The sequence below is a fragment of the Lycium barbarum genome, chromosome 8 (genome assembly GCF_019175385.1).
Source record: "Lycium barbarum isolate Lr01 chromosome 8, ASM1917538v2, whole genome shotgun sequence".
Classification (NCBI taxonomy): Eukaryota; Viridiplantae; Streptophyta; class Magnoliopsida; order Solanales; family Solanaceae; genus Lycium; species Lycium barbarum.
Genome location: NC_083344.1, coordinates 20,894,016 through 20,914,033, shown reverse-complemented (window position 1 = coordinate 20,914,033; position 20,018 = coordinate 20,894,016). Strand labels below are relative to the sequence as shown.

Genomic DNA, 20,018 nt, shown 5'->3' with positions numbered 1-20,018 from the left:
GCAGGGATTGGTATTAATGATCCCACGGTTTCGTCCCTGAATGCGGAAGTGAAAGAGCGTCAGTATGAAGATCCTCATTTGAGCCAGTATAGAGACGCACTTTATGAAAAGGAGAGATCTCCATTTAAAACTTCGATGGATGAGATTCTTAGATACCAAAGCAGGCTATGTGTTCCGAATGTTGCAGAATTGCGCCGACGAATTCTGGAAGAAGCCCATTATTCTCGGTATTCTATTCACCCAGGTGCAACAAAGATGTATCACCATCTCAAATTGATATATTGGTGGGATGGCATGAAGAGAGACATAGCAGAATTTGTAGCCCAATGTTCAAATTGCCAATAAGTAAAGATCGAACATCAGAAGCCAGGAGGTTTATTGCAAGCAATGGAAATCCCTACTTGGAAGTGGGAAGTGATCAATATGGTTTTTATTGTGGGCTTACCGTGTTCCTGAGGAAAGCATGATTCTATATGGGTGATCATGGACAGACTCACGAAAGCAGCCCATTTTCTTCCAGTCAGAACCACATACTCTGCAGAAGATTATGCGAGGTTGTATCTCAAGGAAATTGTGCGACTTCATGGTATTCCACGATTCATTATTATAGATAGAGGAGCACAATTTACAGCCAAGTTCTGGGAATCTTTCCAGGAAGGTTTGGGTACTCAAGTAAGGCTCATCACGACATTTCATCCACAAACTGATGGGCAAGCCGAGCGTACCATTCAGACCTTGGAAGATATGCTCCGAGCATGTGTGCTGGATTTCGGTGGTAGTTGGGATGATCACCTACCCCTTATTGAGTTTGCATATAACAATAGCTACCATTCCAGTATTCAAATGGCCCCATATGAGGCTTTATATGGAAGAAAGTGTAGGTCCCCAATTGGATAGTTCAAAATAGGGGAAGTACAATTAATAGGCCCTGAATTGGTTCAGCAAGCGGTAGAAAAAGTCAAAGTGATCAGAGATCGATTGCTGAAAGCCCAGAGTGGCCAAAAGTCTTACGCGGACAACCGCCGGCGAGACTTGGAATTTCAGGTTGATGATTGGGTATTTTTTAAGGTATCGCCAATGAAAGGGGTGATGAGGTTCGGCAAGAAAGGGAAATTGAGTCCCCGCTACATTGGACCCTATAATATCATCCGTAAGGTGGGCCAAGTAGCCTATGAATTAAACTTGCCTTCAGAGCTTAAATCAGTTCACCCAGTTTTCCATGTCTCAATGCTCTGCAAGTGTGTTGGAGATCCTAAGAGAATTGTTCCAATAGATGATGTGCAAGTGACAGAAAATTTAGCATATGACCCATTTCCATCTTAGACAAGCAAGTACGAAGACTTTGATACAAGGAAGTGGCTTCAGTTAAGGTCTTATGGCGGAATAACAATCGAGAAAAGATGACTTGGGAGGCGGAAGAGAAAATGAAATGCAAGTATCCACACTTATTCCAACCCCCAGGAGAGGCTCAAGATGAAACACCAACAATATAAGGTATGTATGCAGTAAATGAAGTGTAACAATTAGAGTATCTGAACACCCTTATTTCTATCATTACTCAGATATTATATCCCCCATCTTCGGGAGCTTTCGTAAGTCCTTCTTAGAGTTTTATTGTGTTGTAGCCCTGTGAGGCAGAATAGTTATGGGTTGTTGTGACAGGACAGTAGCGCCATATTACAAGGGAAACTCTGGCGAAATTTTTGTAGAATTCCCGAGTACTTAACATTCGAGGACGAAAGTTCCAAAAAGGGGGGAAGAATGTTATACCTCGGAACTTTGGGTTGTTGAGTGGTGAAGGGACTAACGTAAGTTAAGGTGTACATGATGTCCTACAAGTAAGAATGAATACTTAATAATTCTAATTAAGATTCTAAAGAAGTTAATGACAAGGGGGAAAAGTTCGTTAAATGAAACTTCACCGCAGTTCTGCGATAGGGGAGTTCGACGATCGTTCTTTGTACCGTCGGACGAGTCGACTCTTCGTCGATTGTGCCGTAGAATTGAGATAGAGTGAAGGACATTCGACGAATAGGTCGATGCTCCGTCGATCAGTTCGACGAATCGTCCTTCTCACCGTAGAATGAAAGGAAACGACAGATTGCTCACTGGAAATTTAACAACTTCGACGACCAGATCGACGCTCCGTCGATCCGATCGACGCTCCATCGATCATACCGTATATCTCGATCGGGACTGAATTCATGAATTGATATAAGGACCCCTCTTTCATTTTATTTCATTTCCATCTCACTCCTCCACACACCAATAACCCTCTAGAACCTTCTCCATTATTCATCTACAAGAAACTAAGGGAAAACCAAGATCAACTACACCAAATCCATGAAAACAAGTATATGAAACCCATTAAAAGTTCATCTACTCAAAGAAAACTCAATAGAAGAAAGTTAGGGTTTTGGTGCAAGAAGAGAAGTTCCACTCAAGGGTTGTTCATCCACTATCCAAGGTGAGTTTTATGGTATTTAAATGCTATTTAAGGTGTTGAAAGTTGAAACACTTAGACTGTAGAAGGAGGCAGAAAATGGGTCATGAATGAGTGAATAGTATCATTATTGAACAATACTTGGGAGGAATTATGAATGTTAGTATGTTGTAATTGTGAATATGTTATTAATTACACTTAGACCATGGAATAAGTATTATGTATGAGAAAACGCGATAATGGGCTATAACTAAAATTGTGGAGAAGTTGAAGGGAAATGGTGAATTGTGGTAAATGTAGATGATTGATGATTGTTGTTGCGATATTGTGAATATTGTTATGAACGTTTGGGAGTTGATATAAAGCGTGGGGAAAGTAGTAGGAACAAAGGAAATGCTTCCCAATTTTCCCTAGAAATAGTAAAATGTTCTTATAGCCGAGTAACTAATGTCAATGCGAATCCTCTTGAAGGTAGAAACGCGATCATCGAAGGAGGACGATCAAGGTATGTGAGGATAGTCCTTTATTTCTATGGCATGAATCCTATAGTATGATTTTCCTTCCTCTTCATGAACCTCTTAAATTCCGGAAAAACTATGAGCCTATGTTCCTGAATAGCTACATAAGGTAAGAGTTAGGTTTTGAGCCCAATAATGATAATGATGTGCTAAGTATAGAGATTCTAGATGATCATGATATGATGTTCCTAAAACGTTAATGATGTAATTTATTGCCTACACTTACCTCATATACTTTTCCCTTCAAGGTGAGGCAGAATGTTGATGAGTGCTCCATAAGGAAATCGGGGGATCACGACCTTACGTCACCCCAAAAAAGCATAGTTGTCCTGGAGTCCTTACGCATGCACTATGATGAGCATATTATGATGATGATACAACACCGCGCCTATTTGGCCGGGCAGTCACCGCTAAGGCGAACAACATATACACCATGGCCAAATGGCATGGGCAGACACTACTAGTGGGCTGCATGAGATGATACCCCGGACGCGGGAGGCCTGGACGCAGGCTAATGATTATCACACCGATCTGATATGGACGGGCAGTTTATACACTTATGCATATATGATATGATGATGATTTTGAGTAAGGCAGCATGCATCATTTCCTTCATATTTGACAATCAGATATAAATGTTCCTTATTGATGCTTCCTTTGTTTCATTGATGTAATATTATTGTTTATGCCTCTCATACTCAGTACAATGTTCGTACTGACGTCCGTTTTCTTTGGACACTATGTTCATGCCCACAGGTAGACATGGAGGTGATCTTGATCCAGATTCGTAGAGGCTGTTAGTGGATTTGAAGAGCACTCCATTTTCCGGAGGTGCCATTGATTATCCTTTTGGTATATATGTACATGTAGGTTGTGGGCTCGACGGGGTCCTGTCCCGTCCATATTTCTAGTACTCTAGTAGAGGCTCGTAGATACGTAGTGCGGGTTGTATGGTCTCACGAGGTTGCTACTGTGTATATATATTATTTTAATGACCAAAATGCTTGTGCATATACAGGTATTTATGTTTTCGAATGAAAGATGATTTTCTTATAATTTGAGGATGATTTTGATAAAAGAACATTTGATGAGCATGATAAGTAGTAGAACGAGTGGTGCTCGGTGGTTAGCCCCGGGTACCCGTCACGGCCCCTAGCCGGGTCATGACAATACCATTGTTGTTTTTTATGGTATGTAAGGAAAAGGAGAAGAGTAGGTTCGTGATACTCTCGATGCTTAGGAGAACTTGATGTTGTTGTTGATTTGATGAGCCCACATCCTTGTTCGTGGGACACTTCCTGTTTCATTTATTATTCTAGATTTCCAAGATGCGTCCCGAAGTTAGGCGATTGTTGTGTCTCTTAGAAGCTCCATAGATAGTTGTCAGAATTGTGGGTAGATTGTCAAAGTCTTGTACGACTTAATGGGTGTTTTCCTCGTTTATGACTATTACTTATATTAGACTTCCACTGATCTTATTTCATAATTATGATCTTGATATATGCAGTTATTTATAACTTTGTTTAATTTAATAAAGAAAGATTATTAAAAAGGAGCTTGACGTTACATTTATTTTATAAATTGTTGGAGGTGAATGTTGAACCTGGTGGGTTCAAGTGTTATTATTGCATTGTTTAGGTTCTTCCGATGTTGTTCATGACGTCGGATGCCGGTCACGTCTAGGGTAGGTTTTGGGGCATGACAAGCTTGGTATCAGAGCCTAGGTTTAAATGTGTCCTAGGAGTTGTCTGTATCTATGGAGCTGTGTCTAGTGGAGTCTTCCGTGTGCAGCCTGATCACCTGCATGATCGAAATACTACCAGGACATTTATAGGTGTTTCTTATTCTTCTTGATTCTAGATTGTGCTGTAGAGCTTGAAGTCTTTTTAGGATCGTTCTAATTCGCTCGTTAATTCGTGCCTTGTAGAAATGGCTCTGACGCGATCCAAAAATAGTAACCGAGGACGATCCGTGAGAGCTAACCGAAATCTTGGGGGCACGAATGCTGGTAATGGAAATGATGCTGGAAATTAAGCACCACCTCCAGCACCGCCTGCTCTTGCTGTTCCCGTTGTGGGTGTGCCAGAGATTGGTACTATGCAAATGACTATTCAAATATTGACTACATTGGTTGCGGCTCAGCAACAACGTGAAGGTGTGGGACCTCACGGTGGAGGCAGACTTAAGCAATTCCTCGACTTGAAGTCACCAGAGTTCTTTGGGTCACGAGAGGTGGATGACACCCAACATTTTTTAGATGAGACCTTCAAGGCATTGAGGGCAATGGATGCCTAAGATTCCGAAGCTGTGAGGCTTGCTTCTTATCAGTTGAAGGATATTGCTCATTCATGGTTTGAGATGTGGGAGTCTGAGAGGGGTAACGCTGCTTTAGCTCCGACGTGGTCTGAATTTGAAGAGGCATTCATGGAAAGGTTTTTGTCTGATGAGGAGAGATTTGATATGACTACAAAATTAGAAAAGCTGGAACAAGATAACAAGTCGGTTCGTGAGTATAGTTTGGAGTTCACCCGTTTGTCAAAATATGCTTTATACATGATTCCGACTGAAAAGCATAAGTTGAATCGTTTTGTGAAAGGCTTGGTACTACATATCAAGTCTACATGTGTTGCTGTTGCTATGTCTCCTACTTATACATTTTCATCTTTGGTTGGGTTCGCTGAGCAACAAAAGAATTGGAAGGGCGAAGAGATGCTTGAAAGGGAACAAAGTAAGAAGGCCCGATCTATGGGTGGTTTCACTGGTTCTTATAATGGAGGGTAACGAAAAGGTAATTCTGCACCTCAGCAGTCTGTTTCTCAGTTTAATGGGGGTGTTCCATCTGGTGGACAAGGTTAGAGGAACGATAATCAGAATGAATATTCACACTGTAGTAACCGATAAACATCTGGATGGGAGGATCATATTTGTCACCATTGTGATATAAGGGGTCATATCAAGAAATATTGTAGGAAGTGGCTTCGTGAAATGGCTAACTCTTCTGGCCAGCAGAATAATTCACCTAATGGTAATGTCAACAACACTCCTATTGCTCGTGGTAATGGGGCTGGTAAAGCGATTGCTAACACCGCTAATGGGGGACAAGCTCGACTTTATGGTTTGACTCGTAGAGAAGCGGCTGAAGACCCTAATGACGTGGGCACAGGTATTGTAACTATATGTTCTCTTAAGGCGTATCCGTTGATCGATTCAAGGTTGACTCTTCGTTATAAAACTCTGTGCTTTGTCCTCGACTATGGTAGAGAACCCAAACAGTTAGTGCCTCGACATTACTTCTAGGATATAATATTGCGTGGTGTAGTTAAGGATCATGAGATTACTTCTGATTTGTTAGAAATAGGAATAGAGGACTTTGAAGTCATTATGGGTACAAACTGGCTTACCAAGTGTTATACAATTCTAGATTTAAATGGTTAGGCTAGTAGTTCTAGGTGAACACATTATAGATTGAAAGTGTAATATCGTTAAATCTTGAGGTAGACTAGTGTAAATCCCTTATTCCATGCTTAGGCTTCTCTAGTTGTTGTGGGAGTCTCTGCGAGGACCATATGGTTATTGTTAAAGCATTATATGAGTTTTTTTTGTGATATCTTACCACGTAAAGCAGCACTAGTGAGAATTCGAAAGTTTGAGGGTTAGCGAAAATCTTAGGCCATAACCCTCATTTAAGGACGAATGATCTTACGGGGGGGGGGATAATGTAACACCCCGTAAACTTGAACTAGGTGTGAATTTGTAAAAATCTAGTGTTAAGATGATATTTTATCTATATGAATCCATTATGGATGAATTTAGGTGGAAAATGGTCGTTTTCAAATCAAACCAACTATTGAAGTTCTTAAGGGCTCTTAAATTCGCCTAAGTTTTGATAGGTCTGTCTTCTAGCCGATTTTCATGAAAATGTGTTGTGCATTTGTAGAACCTTCCTTGATGAAAGTTGTATATCTTTGAAATATCTTTCCAACGGTAGGTCGCCCAGCCCAAGAAAAGTTGCGTACAAAAAGTTATACCCGTTTTACTGAAGCCAATCTTCGCTGGAAATTTGGCTTGTGTTACGGTGAGACGTTACGGACCGTAACATGGAACCGTAACGTCTCAAAAATCACCAGAACTCTCTGGAAATTTCCACCAAAGGACGGTCCAAAGAACGGTCCGTAACACGAAGGACGGTCCATCCTTTGGCCCGTTTTCACCAGAAAAATATAAATAAGACACTTGTTTTGTTTATTCCTCCACTTTCTAAACAACCCTAAGGACGACAATCATTCCCCCAAGTCTTCAAATCAAAGGTAAGGACATCCTTAACATTACTAATCCATTCTAACATCAAACCCATGATTCTTAACATGATTCATTTGACCAAAACCTAGGGTTTGGAACATAATTCGTCCCAAAGCGATTCAAGCTAGGGTTTGGGTGTTCTTCATTAGAAAAGTGAATTGTTAAACTTTTTTTAACGTATTAAGGTATGTCTCTGTTAAAATCATTGTTGACTATAAAGGTGATTTGTATGTCTCTCTTTTAAAAACTTATTTTGTATGAAAATCACTTTTTCAAACTATTGTTGGAAGCATAAAGTTTATTCAAGATTCTTTAATGAATGAAAGGAAAACCAATCTTTTCATGCTTCTTGAACTCTAATTCATGTCTAAATGGTGGTTAATGTGTGTTGGGGGACAAACCCACATTAAACCTAGATTGTAACAACCCCTATATATGTATAAGATATTATGAATGTTTTCCTCTATGAGAGATGCTTAGTAATGCTAGTTAAGAGTTGGTAATGACATTCTCATTGGTGAATTGGGACATGGAAATCTTTGTAAATAAGTTGTATGTTTTCAAAACATTGATTGGAATGACTTATTCTTTCGATATGGCATAATCAACTTTAATGTTATTGATGGTATGACTACTTTGAGACAATTTGTGAATCGGCTTCTATGCTATGAACTTTATTGTTGTGTTTGGCCTAGCTACTTGGGAGAAAGGGTAGCCACTATGGATCCTAGTGTGGTAATTGCCTAGCCATTCGGGAGGAAGAGTGGCCACTACCGGGTTCGCTACCCGGAGTGTGGTTAATGCCTAGCTATTCGGGAGGAAGAATAGCCACCAAGAATTTCATATTTCGGTGTGGTGCGCTGTGATAAGGGAACCCTATTGTCATCCCTTTGATGTGATTGATTCTTGGGCCTGTATTGGTATGTGTGATATTCTTATTCTCTCATGGAACTGTTGTTGACAATCATGATCGATTTGAAAGGCAGAATTGAAAGTTGTAACTTGACAAAAGACTTTATAATCGGTTTTGATAATTCTTATTGAGATACACATGATGAATACCTATTTTTATATTGATTAATCGCTTTGTAAACTTGTTAACAAATGATATTAAGAATCACAAAGTGGAATGACTATTTTTTATACTATCTTTTCAGAACTGATTTCTTTATGTATTATTATATTTTATTTTTATAATACTTGTTGTCCCCGAGGCACTCACTGAGTACGAAAGTACTCAGGCATACCATTGTTGTTTTTTATAGTATATTAGGAAACAGAGAAGAGCAGGTTCGTGATACTCTCGACGCTTAGGAGAACTTGCTGCAGTTGTTGATTTGGTGAGCCCACATCCTTGTTCGTGGGACACTTCCTGTTTCATTTATTATTCTAGATTTTCGGGCTGCATCCCGAAGTTAGACGATTGTTATGTCTCTTAGAAGCTGCATAGATAGTTGTCAGAATTGTGGGTAGATTGTCAAATTCTCGTACGACTTAATGGGTGTTTGCCACGTTTATGACCATTACTTATATTAGACTTCCACTGATCTTATTTCATAATTATGATCCTGATATATGCAGTTATTTATAACTTTGTTTAATTTAATAAGGAAAGATTATTAAAAAGGAACTTGACGTTACAGTTATTTTATAAACCGTTGGAGGTGAATGTTGAACCTGGCGGGTTCAAGTGTTCTTATTGCATTGTTTAGGTTCTTCCGATGTTGTTCATGACGTCGGATGCCGGTCACGTCTAGGGTGGGTTTTGGGGCGTGACATCATTATTCTTCCTTGTGTGATTATGTGACCCGCTTCCTATCTGATTCTGCGACTATCTGATTATCTGTTTATCTGAGTAAGTGGCTTAAGTGATACTTTTATACTCTATATTTGGTGATGGATAGATTATGGGACTAAGTACGTGGTAATGTGAAAAGGGACTTCCTATTTTACTTCGTCACTACTTCTCACGTTGACGGTTTATGAGATATACTGAGCACACCTGCTTCTTGTGCTGAGACTACAGTTGCTACACTTTTTCTGGTGCAGATTAGACTCCTAGTACCAGTGGACTTGGTCGGGTTGAGAGTGAGTTCGTGTCAAGCTTATTGCGGAGATCGTTCTAAGTTGCTTCGTTGTCCCGCAATTTAGTATTAGAGCCTTAGTTCATCGGTCTCATGAGTACAAGAGCAATATCTAGTAGTTTAGTGGCTCGGTGCAAAGAGCTCTGTACTTATCTTCAAGAGGCAAGAGGATAGTAGGAAACTTCTAATCTTTCATTCTTATCGTTCCTACTTGACTCTATTTGTATTCTAAAATTTGTAGTTTCATTCTCTCACATATAGTGAGGACTAGTTCAGTCGCTATTGGTGATCAAGTCCTTAAGTCCGAACTTGTACCTACTACCAGGGTTGTAGCAAGAGGAGGAGATAGGAGACACGGTAAGGGGTGAGGCAGGGGTAGCTTTCGCGTGGCAGCACCTTGCCAGAGGCCGAGCACTATCGTGGCTCAGGACCATAACAAGGCAGTGTCCCCTAACCCAGAGGTGATTCCTGAGGGTAAGCCGATTCCGACTGAGGAGTATGGACTAGCACAGGCATCGCCTGGATTTATTGCTACGCCATTGTTTCAGGACATTTTAGCTAGGATATAAGGGTTTCCATAAGTGTATGCCCCAGGAGGCTATCTTACATGTCACTCCAGATGCTTCTCAAACTAGAGTTGGGGGTCATATTCAAGACCTGATGGTAGCACTAAGGTTTCAGACTCTTGGGGTCTAGCTAGTCGTTACTATGGCTCCTCGTTTTGATGATATGAGTTTGCCTGGTATTGCTTTCCATTTGGCCAACATAGTTATGTCTATTGAGGGGCAGAAGATGTTTGATAGGCTCAAGAGGATGGGGCCTCCCAAGTACTATAAAAGCCGAGTGAGGATGCTTATGAGTTCTTGATTTTCTATCACCAGATGTTGCACAACCTTGGGTTGGTTGAGTCTCACAGAGTCGACTACATAGCTTTTCAGATGCTCAATGATGCCTAGAGGTGGTGGAGAGATTTCGTTAGTAGCAGGCTAGCCGGGTCACCTCCCCTTACTTGTGCCCAGTTTTCTCATACATTCTAGACAAGTATGTCCCACATAATATTAGAGAGCTCGAGAGGGATCTGTTTGAGGGTTGAGGCAAGAAAATATATCAGTTATGGAGTACGAAACTAGCTTCATGCCTTGGCCTGACATCCAATGATGATGCTTTCCACCGAGGCAAAGAGGGTGAGGAGGTTTATCAGAGGGTTGACTATCCCGATTCGTTTGGGTGTTTCTCAGGTTGTCGCTTCAGGGGTTTCATTTCAGGATGTGGTAGATGCCGCCAAGTATATAGAGATGATTCGGCAGTAGGGTTTTGAGCAGCATGAGGGCAAGAGGGTACGTTATGTTGGTAGTTAAAGTGGTGCTCTACCTAGGAGTCGAGGTTATTGAGAGAGGGACTATCATTGTCTAGCATGCCTGTTTATGAGGTTATGTCAGCTTCAAAGCATGGTATGACCAATTTGGGACAGAGTATGGATTGGTTATCTCCCTATCATGCGATCTTGGATTGTCATTCCAAGACTAAGATAGCAAGTACACAATTTTTATATAAAAAACTATTTTTTCCAAAAAAGAGGAGATGTTGGAATTAGATTAATGTTATAGTCTTTATCATCCTAATCAATCGCAATGCAATTGTAGAACCTCGAGAATTCAGTTTAAGGGTGTTTTTAGAGGGATTTGAAGTAGGTCTCTTTTGAACATACTTTTCAAGTTTGAAGATGGTTTTTGAACAAGTATTCATGCGTGCGTAGGATCAAGCCCGTATTGATTACATATTATATTTTATGTACATATTTGTCATTATTCCCCTATAATGGAATGATTAACTTTTTTAGGGGATGATCTTCAAACTGTCTTGCCCCTACTGTAGGATGATCGAACTTATTTCTAAAGTGAAAATCTTTAAACATGATTTGCCCTTATTATGGGATGATTGAACTTAGTTTTTAAATAATGGTTTTTAATGTATTTTTCCCTATGGATGGGTTTTGTTGGATTGAAATGGATTAATGATTTGAACATGATTTTTAAATTGATTTATGATATCTCCATTGATGAGAAGATTAATTGAGAAACGATTTTGGATAATACGACATGATTGATAATTTGGCTAGTATGCTATGCTTGAGAGTATTTGTGTTTGGGCCTATATGGATAAGTTGTGCTAGTCCAGAGGACGGTTAGCTGTTATGGATCCTAACGTATCGTTTTCAAGCAGTTGTGTCACTCAAGAGGACGATTGACCTCCGTGGGTTGATAGCCCCGGTGCATCTATGAGTAATGAAATCCTATAGTGACTCTCCTAGTTTTGTTGTGTGACCTTCATTGGTTTATAGCCCCGGTGCATCTATTGGTTGTTCTTCCATGGGTTGGCATGTGATATTCTTAGGTTACCTATGATTTGACATGTTGATGATCTTGATTTTATAAAGGAGTGACTTAATATGATAAACGGCATGATGAATTGAAATTGACTATTTCTTCATTACTGATTTAAATGGAACTTTCATGATTCAATATGCTTACTAGTTTATTGTCGTGATTGGCACAATATGATGCTTTTGAACATAATGAACTCAAATTATCTTATTTCTCCATTTATATTTTACGGAGTTTCGTGATTTACTCTTTCACTGATTTTTAATTGATTTATTGTCATTGTTACGTTATATCTATTATTATGATTACTTCTATCACATTAACTATTTTCCCTTAGACACTCGCTGACTACCTGGTACTCAGGTATACCATTGTTGTTTTTTATGGTATGTTAGGCAGCAAAGAAGAGCAGGTACATGCAGGTCGCACGAACTAGGAGTACTTGCTGCTTTCGAATTGTTGGTGAGCCCACATCCTTATTTGTGGGGCTCCATCAAGTCATTTATTATTTCTTATTTGTTTCGGGTTGTGTCCCAAGTTAGACTAATTTATTAGAAGCTCCATATGCAAGTGTCATACTGTGATTATTTTTTGTGCAAGTAATCACTTGGCTTGTGGGTGTTTTGCCACGCATGACAAATATTGCAGATTATTATTTATATCATTTCCTTATCCTTGCTAAATATTGTCTTAATCTAAATTTACATAACTGGATTAATTAATGAGGAATTGTTTGTAATTATTATCATTATAAGGTTCTTCCAGTGTGGTCCCTTAGCATCGGATTCCTGTTGCGTCAGGGTGGGTATTGGGGCCTGACATTATCGATCATCTGTAAGCTCGTACGAGTGTTAATTATGTTTTCGATAAGAACTCACTGGACGGTGATCAGAAGCCGTGAGTTCAAGTTATAGTGGTTATGTAAGGTGAGTGAGGGGTTGTTTTCTTGTGCAATGGAGTTCGGGACGGGTTAGTTAGCTCGTATTGAGCTTGTATATTGTTAAAATGAGGATCGTTGTGGTGTACACCATTGAATTATAGCCTTGGGGACTCGTCACTCTTTCATTACTTGATGATATTATTAAGAAGAATGTAGTATACAATTGGGCTATTGTTATGTTGATATTAACCCCGTCTTAAATAGGTTAGGCGTCTATGGGAAGGATTGATTCATCGTAGTCATTCGAAGATTGAACCAAGGTATGTAAGGCTATTTCTTCTTTCGCCGCTACAACATAAATTCCAGTTTATTATTTCTCATGTATGAGCCATAGAGTCTAAGGATTAAGAAAGCATGAAATTCCATTTGTCGTCTATAGTACAGGGTGTAGAGGTGGCTTATACAGGGATATCATTGGTTATGCTTTACACTAGGACCGTTGAGGCTTACGAGAGGAAAGGGATGTTGCACGTATTCACTTGTATTAGGCCTTATGTGGCTCACTTATTCATATGTAAACATTATGCTGGGGTTATATAGGGAATCATTTGTTTCTATAATGCGGAACACAAGCGGGGACATGGACATTTGGTGTACTTGTATGTATCAAGTCCGACGTGGCGTATTATACTAAGGATCGACTAACAGTTACTTAACATACATTCACAGGTTGTTCCTCAACTTGCTATTGTATATTGTGCTTTCCGTTTAATTTGTCTCTTATATGAGCCTCAGTATTTGCATATACTATTATGTCTGTCGAACATATGAGTACAATTCTTTTTGTACTCACATCCCTTTTTCCGGGGGCGCTGTAATCATATTGCAGGTTCAGATGCACAGGTTGGCAGACTTCCTCGCTAAGCACGTGTTAAGCTATTGAGTGGTGAGATCCATTTCTATATGAAGCTGATTTGAGTCTTGTATCCCCATTGTCGCATAGGGACTATAGATAGGTCGGGATCGTGTACCAACAACATGGTAGTTGTACATTTCTAGTCATTGTAGAGGCTCCATACACATGCATTGACAGTCATTTGTGTACACTTATATATCAGTCATGTGTTTCAGGCCCGACAACCCACTTACATACATATATGCCAGTGGCATCTTTCATTTGTTCATACATAATGTTGTATCATTTGATTCAGGTACGTCAACATTTGCATAGACACATATAAGGATGGTTCGCTCGGTTAGGTTAAGGCATCGGGTATCGGTCTGCCTCATCCAGGTTTAGGGCATGACAAACATATTATTAGTTTATTACCCTTGTGATTAATAGAAAAAGAGATAGCTCTTTTACCGCGACTGAGATCGGCGCGTGAGTCACTATAAGAAATATAAAGGTCTATTTGTTTTAGCGCGGCTGAGATCGGAGCGTGAGTCACTATAAGAAATATAAAGGTCTTTGTTTTATCTCTTCGATTATTAAGAAGCTTTGTTACGTTATTTGTTTGTTACGAGAAACATTTTGTACTTGTTTCAAGTCAATGTGACTTGAGAGGAGTATAGAAGTTGGGTGACTATTGATGTCAAGGCATAGAGTTAAGTTTTAGATTACAAGAATATTGTAATATGAATTTTTGGTTCACTTTGTTTAGTGGAATTTGGAGAAAATTCTACATGGGTAGATTGAGATTTTTGCTTTTGTTTTTTGAGCCTATTATTCCACGTTAAATTATGTTTTCTTACAATTCTCCACTTTATTGTTTCTAGTTCGTTAACTGAATACACGCAAGAACCAAGCCCTGTGGTTGAGTTAGGCAAATTTGGAGATGTCACTAAAAATTAATATTCCACAATTCACCCCCTTCTTGTGGTGCACTTAAACTAACAATAATTGACACCAATGCATTTGTACATAACTAGTTTTCACAATTTTCATAAATTCATTTATTAAACCGTTTAAATTTCAAATTTTTGATGTGGTGTTTTCTCAGTTTAACTCACTTTTGAGTATTACCACAACATAAGAATGGGATAGGTGAAGTAGATTTTCTTTCTTTATTGACTTTTCTTCGAACTACATAGCAGTCCAATTTCTAGCTGTTGTTGAAGAGCTAGCTTGGAATGTTGTGCAAATTTTGAAATTAATTAGGTGTGTATTTGTGTGTGTTTCATTATGGAACAGCTGGTGACTGAGTGATGCTAGCTACCATATCCAATTCCAAACAAGGTTGATCCACTGGGAACCTGAATTCCATCACCAAATATTTGAAATGAACAATAGAGAAAATAGCAATTATATACTTCCCAAAAAAATAAGAGTTTCTAAATGTTTTTGTTCAACAATTGAGAGGATGATGATATGGACAGGAGATATTGGCCATGGAAGTGATGAACTACTAAGCCTACATGGAGGCGAATCCAAAATTTCAAGTTTATGGATTGCGGCCTAAAACAACCTCAAATTAATACTCCCTATGTCCCAAAACAATTGTCCTCCTTTCCTTTTTAGTCTGTCCCAAAAAAATTGTCCCCTTTCTATATTTAGAAACAATTTAACTTTATGAGATGATTTACAGCCACACAAATATCTAAGGCTTGTTTTAGACCACACATTTCAAAGGTCTTCCTTTATTTCATAAACTTTGTGTCAAGTCAAAAGAGGACAATCTTTTTGGGACGAAGGGAGTATCTAATAATAACTGAGTTCACATTCAAATAATTTTAAGATAATTAGTGAATATTTTAATATATACAGGATTTGAGAAAAAGCTACTAATGTGAAGAGTCCTTTCGACGTCCTCTATTAAGAAATATCTCAAGACAAACTTGACTTACAAAATGACCAGCTCCAAGAATCCAATAGAAGTGAAAATCCTTATAAGACTTGGTGAAACCCTTAGTAATTTTGTCATCCCCACAATGCAGTGGACTCCTTTCCACATTCGAGACAGTCTTCAGACCTTCCCACCTGAAATTTTAGACAATAATGACAATGCAAGTTGATATGAGGAGAATAAATGCTTCAATAATAAGTAGGCAATTCAACAATATTAGGCTCTAGAAGAGTTTGGGGTTGCATATATTTTACCTGAGATGCTTACTTATAAATCGGATCATATTTGAGCTCGCCAGGAAATACTATTTGACAATTTATGAGTGAAAACCATATTTTCACTAGAAATACTCCTCAAATAATTTTTCAATATTTCACAAATATTTCAAATAGTATTATCAAATATAATGCAAATACTGATGGATAAACCAACTTGAAGATGCTGAATTTAAGTATTTAGAGATACTAAAATAATTATTTTGAGCAGTTACTTGTGTCCCCATATTATAGTTACTACAATTATGAAGATCTGAAATTTACAAAAAAATAGGGAGTCATTTCTTACTTTAGCTTCTTAACCCATGCTTCTGCTCCATTAGTCGAACAAATGACATCAAGCTGCAATATTTCATTCACAAAGGATAAACACCAATAATGATTATAATCAAACAAAAGAACTATAATTAATATTTCTGAATAATTTATTTTCTCCCAAATTTGTCATTTATTAGCCAGAAAAGATAAAATAGTTAGGGCCATTGAAACGATTTAGTAATAAAAAGGAATAATTTCGTCGATAGTCATTTAACGTTTATTTTACCGCACCAAAGTCACTAAACTATTTTTTCGTAATAAAAAGGTCACTCGATTTTGTCTAAGTATCATAAAAAATACCTCATTTGTTTCTTGCCAGTGACTTTTTATGATATTTAGAGAAAAAGTGGAGTGACGCTTTGGTTAAAAAAAAGAAGTTAAGTGGTTTTCATTGTATTTAATTAATGTTGAATGACTATTTTAGTATAAAGAATAATGTAACAATTTTGATACAATAAAGTAAAAGTCGAGTGACTGTCAATGAAATTAATTAACATTACAAAAACTAACTTTAAGATAGTTGCATAAAATCTCCATTTGGGAAAGAGCCCTACTTGCCCATTGTACACAGTTACATTCACTCCTCTAGCTAATAGTTCATCAACCTGCATAAAAGCAAACTCATATGTAATTAAAAGCATCAGAAACCCAAACCAAATAGTGCACATATTTCCAATTCAAGTAGCAAAGAAAAATGAATTTTCAATTGACAATGGTGCGTTTTTCATAGGTTTGAGAAAGCCTTCTTCTTGGATTGAAGTAAAAGTGTGAATAATAAGTCAATGAGAGAATACTTTATTTAGTTAATTATATTAACATGCCTCCTCATGTGCGGCCTGATTCTTTTCTCATGGTTTAGAATTGACCATCTCATTTAATAGCTTAAATTGTTAGAGAACACTCTTTTATTTAGTTAATTATGTTCTCAACAAATGGATCGAGAGGCCAGAAGAGTACTGTTGGAAATAATAATTCAAAATTTGTTAGGATTTGATATTTTAATTCATGTCTAGTTAGATTTTATAGTCAAATTCGTATAGAAATAGGTTTTTCTGTTTTTAGTTAATGTGGGTTTCTTACTATAATAAATAGGGGTGCTACTAGCTGTTTTCATAACAACAGAGAACAAGAGATATTGTAGAGATTGTTGAGAGCACTTGAAGATTCATAGAGTTTATCAAATAAAATATTTTCCTTTAAATTGGTATCAGAGCTTCTACGATCCTGGTAAAGAATTAAATAACTTCCGCTGCCGACGGGCGGCACTAGCCAATGTGTGTTGCCAGTCTGGCCAATGATGATTATGTTGGCACTTGGCGGGCCAATGATATGCATGAAAAATAATCATGCTGGGAAGGACTAACAAAAATATTGTAAATATAAAGAGGTGCAAGAAAATATACACATGAGTAAGGAATTGTCTTCTCTAAAAGTTGGAGAAGTGAGTTAAAAAAAAATTGAAGGTTGAAAGTGCATCAACAATTGGAAGGTTGGAGAGAAAGTGCTCCAACAATTGAAGGTAGACGAGAAAGTGCTTCAACAATGAAGGTTGGAGGGAAAGTGCACCAACAATTGAAGGTTGATGAGATAGGGCATCAATAATTGGAATGTTGGAGAAAAAGTGCTTTAACAATTGAAGGTTGATGAGAAAGTGCATCAACAAATTGGAATGTTGGAGAGAAAGTGCTCCCACGATTGTGAAGGTAGAAGAGAAAGTGCTTCAACAATTGAAAGTTGGTGAGAAAGCGCATCAACAAATTGGAATGTTGGATAGAAAGTGCTCCAACGATTGTGAAGGTTGAAGAGAAAGAGCTTCAGCAATTAAAGGTTGGTGAGAGAGTGCATCAACAAATTGGAACGTTGGAGAGAATGTGCTCCAACGATTGAAGGTTGAAGAGAAAGTACTTCAACAATTGACGGTTAGTGAGAAAAAGCATCAACAAACTGGAATGTTGAAGAGAAAGTGCTTCAACAATTGATGGGTTGAAAACAAGTGCCTCAGCAATTTGAAGATGGTGACAAGTGGATCAAGAATTAGATATACAGTTTTGAATTACGGGAGAATGTTGGAAGTAATAATTCAAAATTGTAGGAAATCAAAATTGGTTAGGATTTGGTATTTTAATTCATGTCTAGTTAGAATTTATAGTCAAATTAGTATAGGAATAGGTTTTCCTGTTTTGAGTTAAAGTAGGCTCCTTACTATTATAAATAGGTGTGCTACTAGCTATTTTCATAATAAGAGAAAACAAGAGAGATTGTGAAAATTGTAGAGAGCATTCAAAGATTAATAGAGTTTATCAAATAAAATATTTTCCTTCAAGTACAAAAATTTCGTATAAGGGAATGGGTTATGAATAAATTTTAATTCATGGTACAAGACAGAGTTATGATTAGATGCTAGAGAATTCACAAATGCAAAATCAAAGCTGAGAGTCAAAACTATGAATTACCCCGTCCATTACAATTGATGTGATTCTATTTCCTTTTTAGTTCATTTAAGAGAATTGTACATATATTTGAAAGTAAGTTAATTTAAACTTCTTATTTTACCCTTAATAAGAAGGTTTTTTAGCCACACAAATGTTATAATATATCTAAGATCACAAATTTTAAATATATTTTAGAATCATATAAATGTTATGGCGTGTATAAAACCACTTTCAAAAGTCCTTTTTTTCTTCCTAAATTTCGTATCTTGAAATATATTTCTATAATTGAAAAGAGGGAGAAACACATTGTAAATCCTCTTTACCAATACCAAACAACTCTAATAATATGTAAATCACAATATAAGAAATCAAAAATGGGATATGATTGTGATCGCCATCTGCAAAACACAACATTTAGCCTTTTCCTTCTACATCATTCTGAAAAAATAAGAAGGGACTTTTACTCTATATATCCGCTTATTAAAATAATTGCCGGAAAATATATTATTTCCTCCAGATTAAAAAGAGTGTCTACTTAGCCTTTTTTTTCTTGAGTCAAAAAGAGTGTCCACTTATCAAAATCAAGAAAGAATTAACCTTATTTTTTCAGATTTGACCCTATTAAGTGTTACGTGATCAAATCACAATACATACGTGATCAAATCCCAATACCTATTTAATTAGGGGCAGTTTAGTCAAATTATCTATTTTTGTCTAGCAGTTAGTATTTTCTTAAAGAGTGTACAAATGGCTAAGTGGACACTCCTTTTGATCCAGAGGGAGTGTATATATATATATATATATATATATATATATATATACACACACACACATATTTCATACATACGCAATGTATACTCCCTCCGTTTCAATTTATGTGAACTTATTTGATTGGGCACACAGTTTAAAAAAGAAGAGAAAACTTTTAAACTTGTGGTGTTAAATGAATCACATATATTTTTTGTGCTTATAAATCATGCATAAAGGTAATTGCTTTCAACTATAGAAAGGAATCATTCTTTTTGACACGAACAAATATGGAAATAGGTTCGCATAAATTGAAACGGAGGGAGTATTTGTGTAGAGAATGTAATTATTTTTTGTAAGCAGCCAAATGTGTAACTTTCCCAAAAAAAGTGAGGACCTCACCGAACACTTTCTGGGATAATTTTGAGTTTCTTTCTAACAGCACCATTCATCAAGCTTTCAAGATCACCATTACTACCTGGAGTATACCTCGAAGATTGTACGTATTTTGAATATATCTTTATTGCAATTGCTCGTGTCAATTCAATCAATTCAGAATTTGTTAACAACATTGGGTCCATTCCTGAATCCAATAAGAAATTATAGAAATCCGGCAATCAACCAAATATTAATTAGAAGCGGAACCAGGATTTAGATTTGATGAATTCAACTTGTAAGATTTTTAGAGCGGAGTATCTCGTAGTTTTGAAACTATGACTTCATAACTTAATAAATAAATATTGGGATAATGTAACGACCCGTTCGTTCGTTATGAATTTTTTCCTCTTTTAC

The 20,018-nt window shown here is 37.4% G+C and overlaps 1 protein-coding gene across 1 annotated transcript; it reads right to left on the bottom strand.

Annotated features, from left to right (window-relative positions):
- Nucleotides 1-14,791: 14,791 nt before the first annotated feature.
- On the bottom strand, nt 14,792-19,807 carry LOC132607754 (serine carboxypeptidase-like 51). Its single transcript, XM_060321836.1, has 6 exons — nt 19,636-19,807; nt 16,767-16,795; nt 16,602-16,652; nt 16,019-16,071; nt 15,455-15,588; nt 14,792-14,862 (listed from the first exon to the last, which is right to left on the bottom strand). Exons 1-6 carry the CDS (start codon nt 19,805-19,807, stop codon nt 14,792-14,794), a joined length of 510 nt encoding a protein of 169 aa, XP_060177819.1.
- Nucleotides 19,808-20,018: the final 211 nt, after the last annotated feature.

Coding starts and splice junctions, on each gene's coding strand:
- LOC132607754 (XM_060321836.1), bottom strand. CDS start 19,807: ATGGACCCAATGTTGTTAACAAATTCTGAATTGATTGAATTGACACGA. Junction 16,796..19,635: donor ACTCAAAATTATCCCAGAAA/GTGTTCGGTGAG, acceptor CTTCAATCCAAG/AAGAAGGCTTTCTCAAACCT. Junction 16,072..16,601: donor TAACTGTGTACAATGGGCAA/GTAGGGCTCTTT, acceptor GAAATATTGCAG/CTTGATGTCATTTGTTCGAC.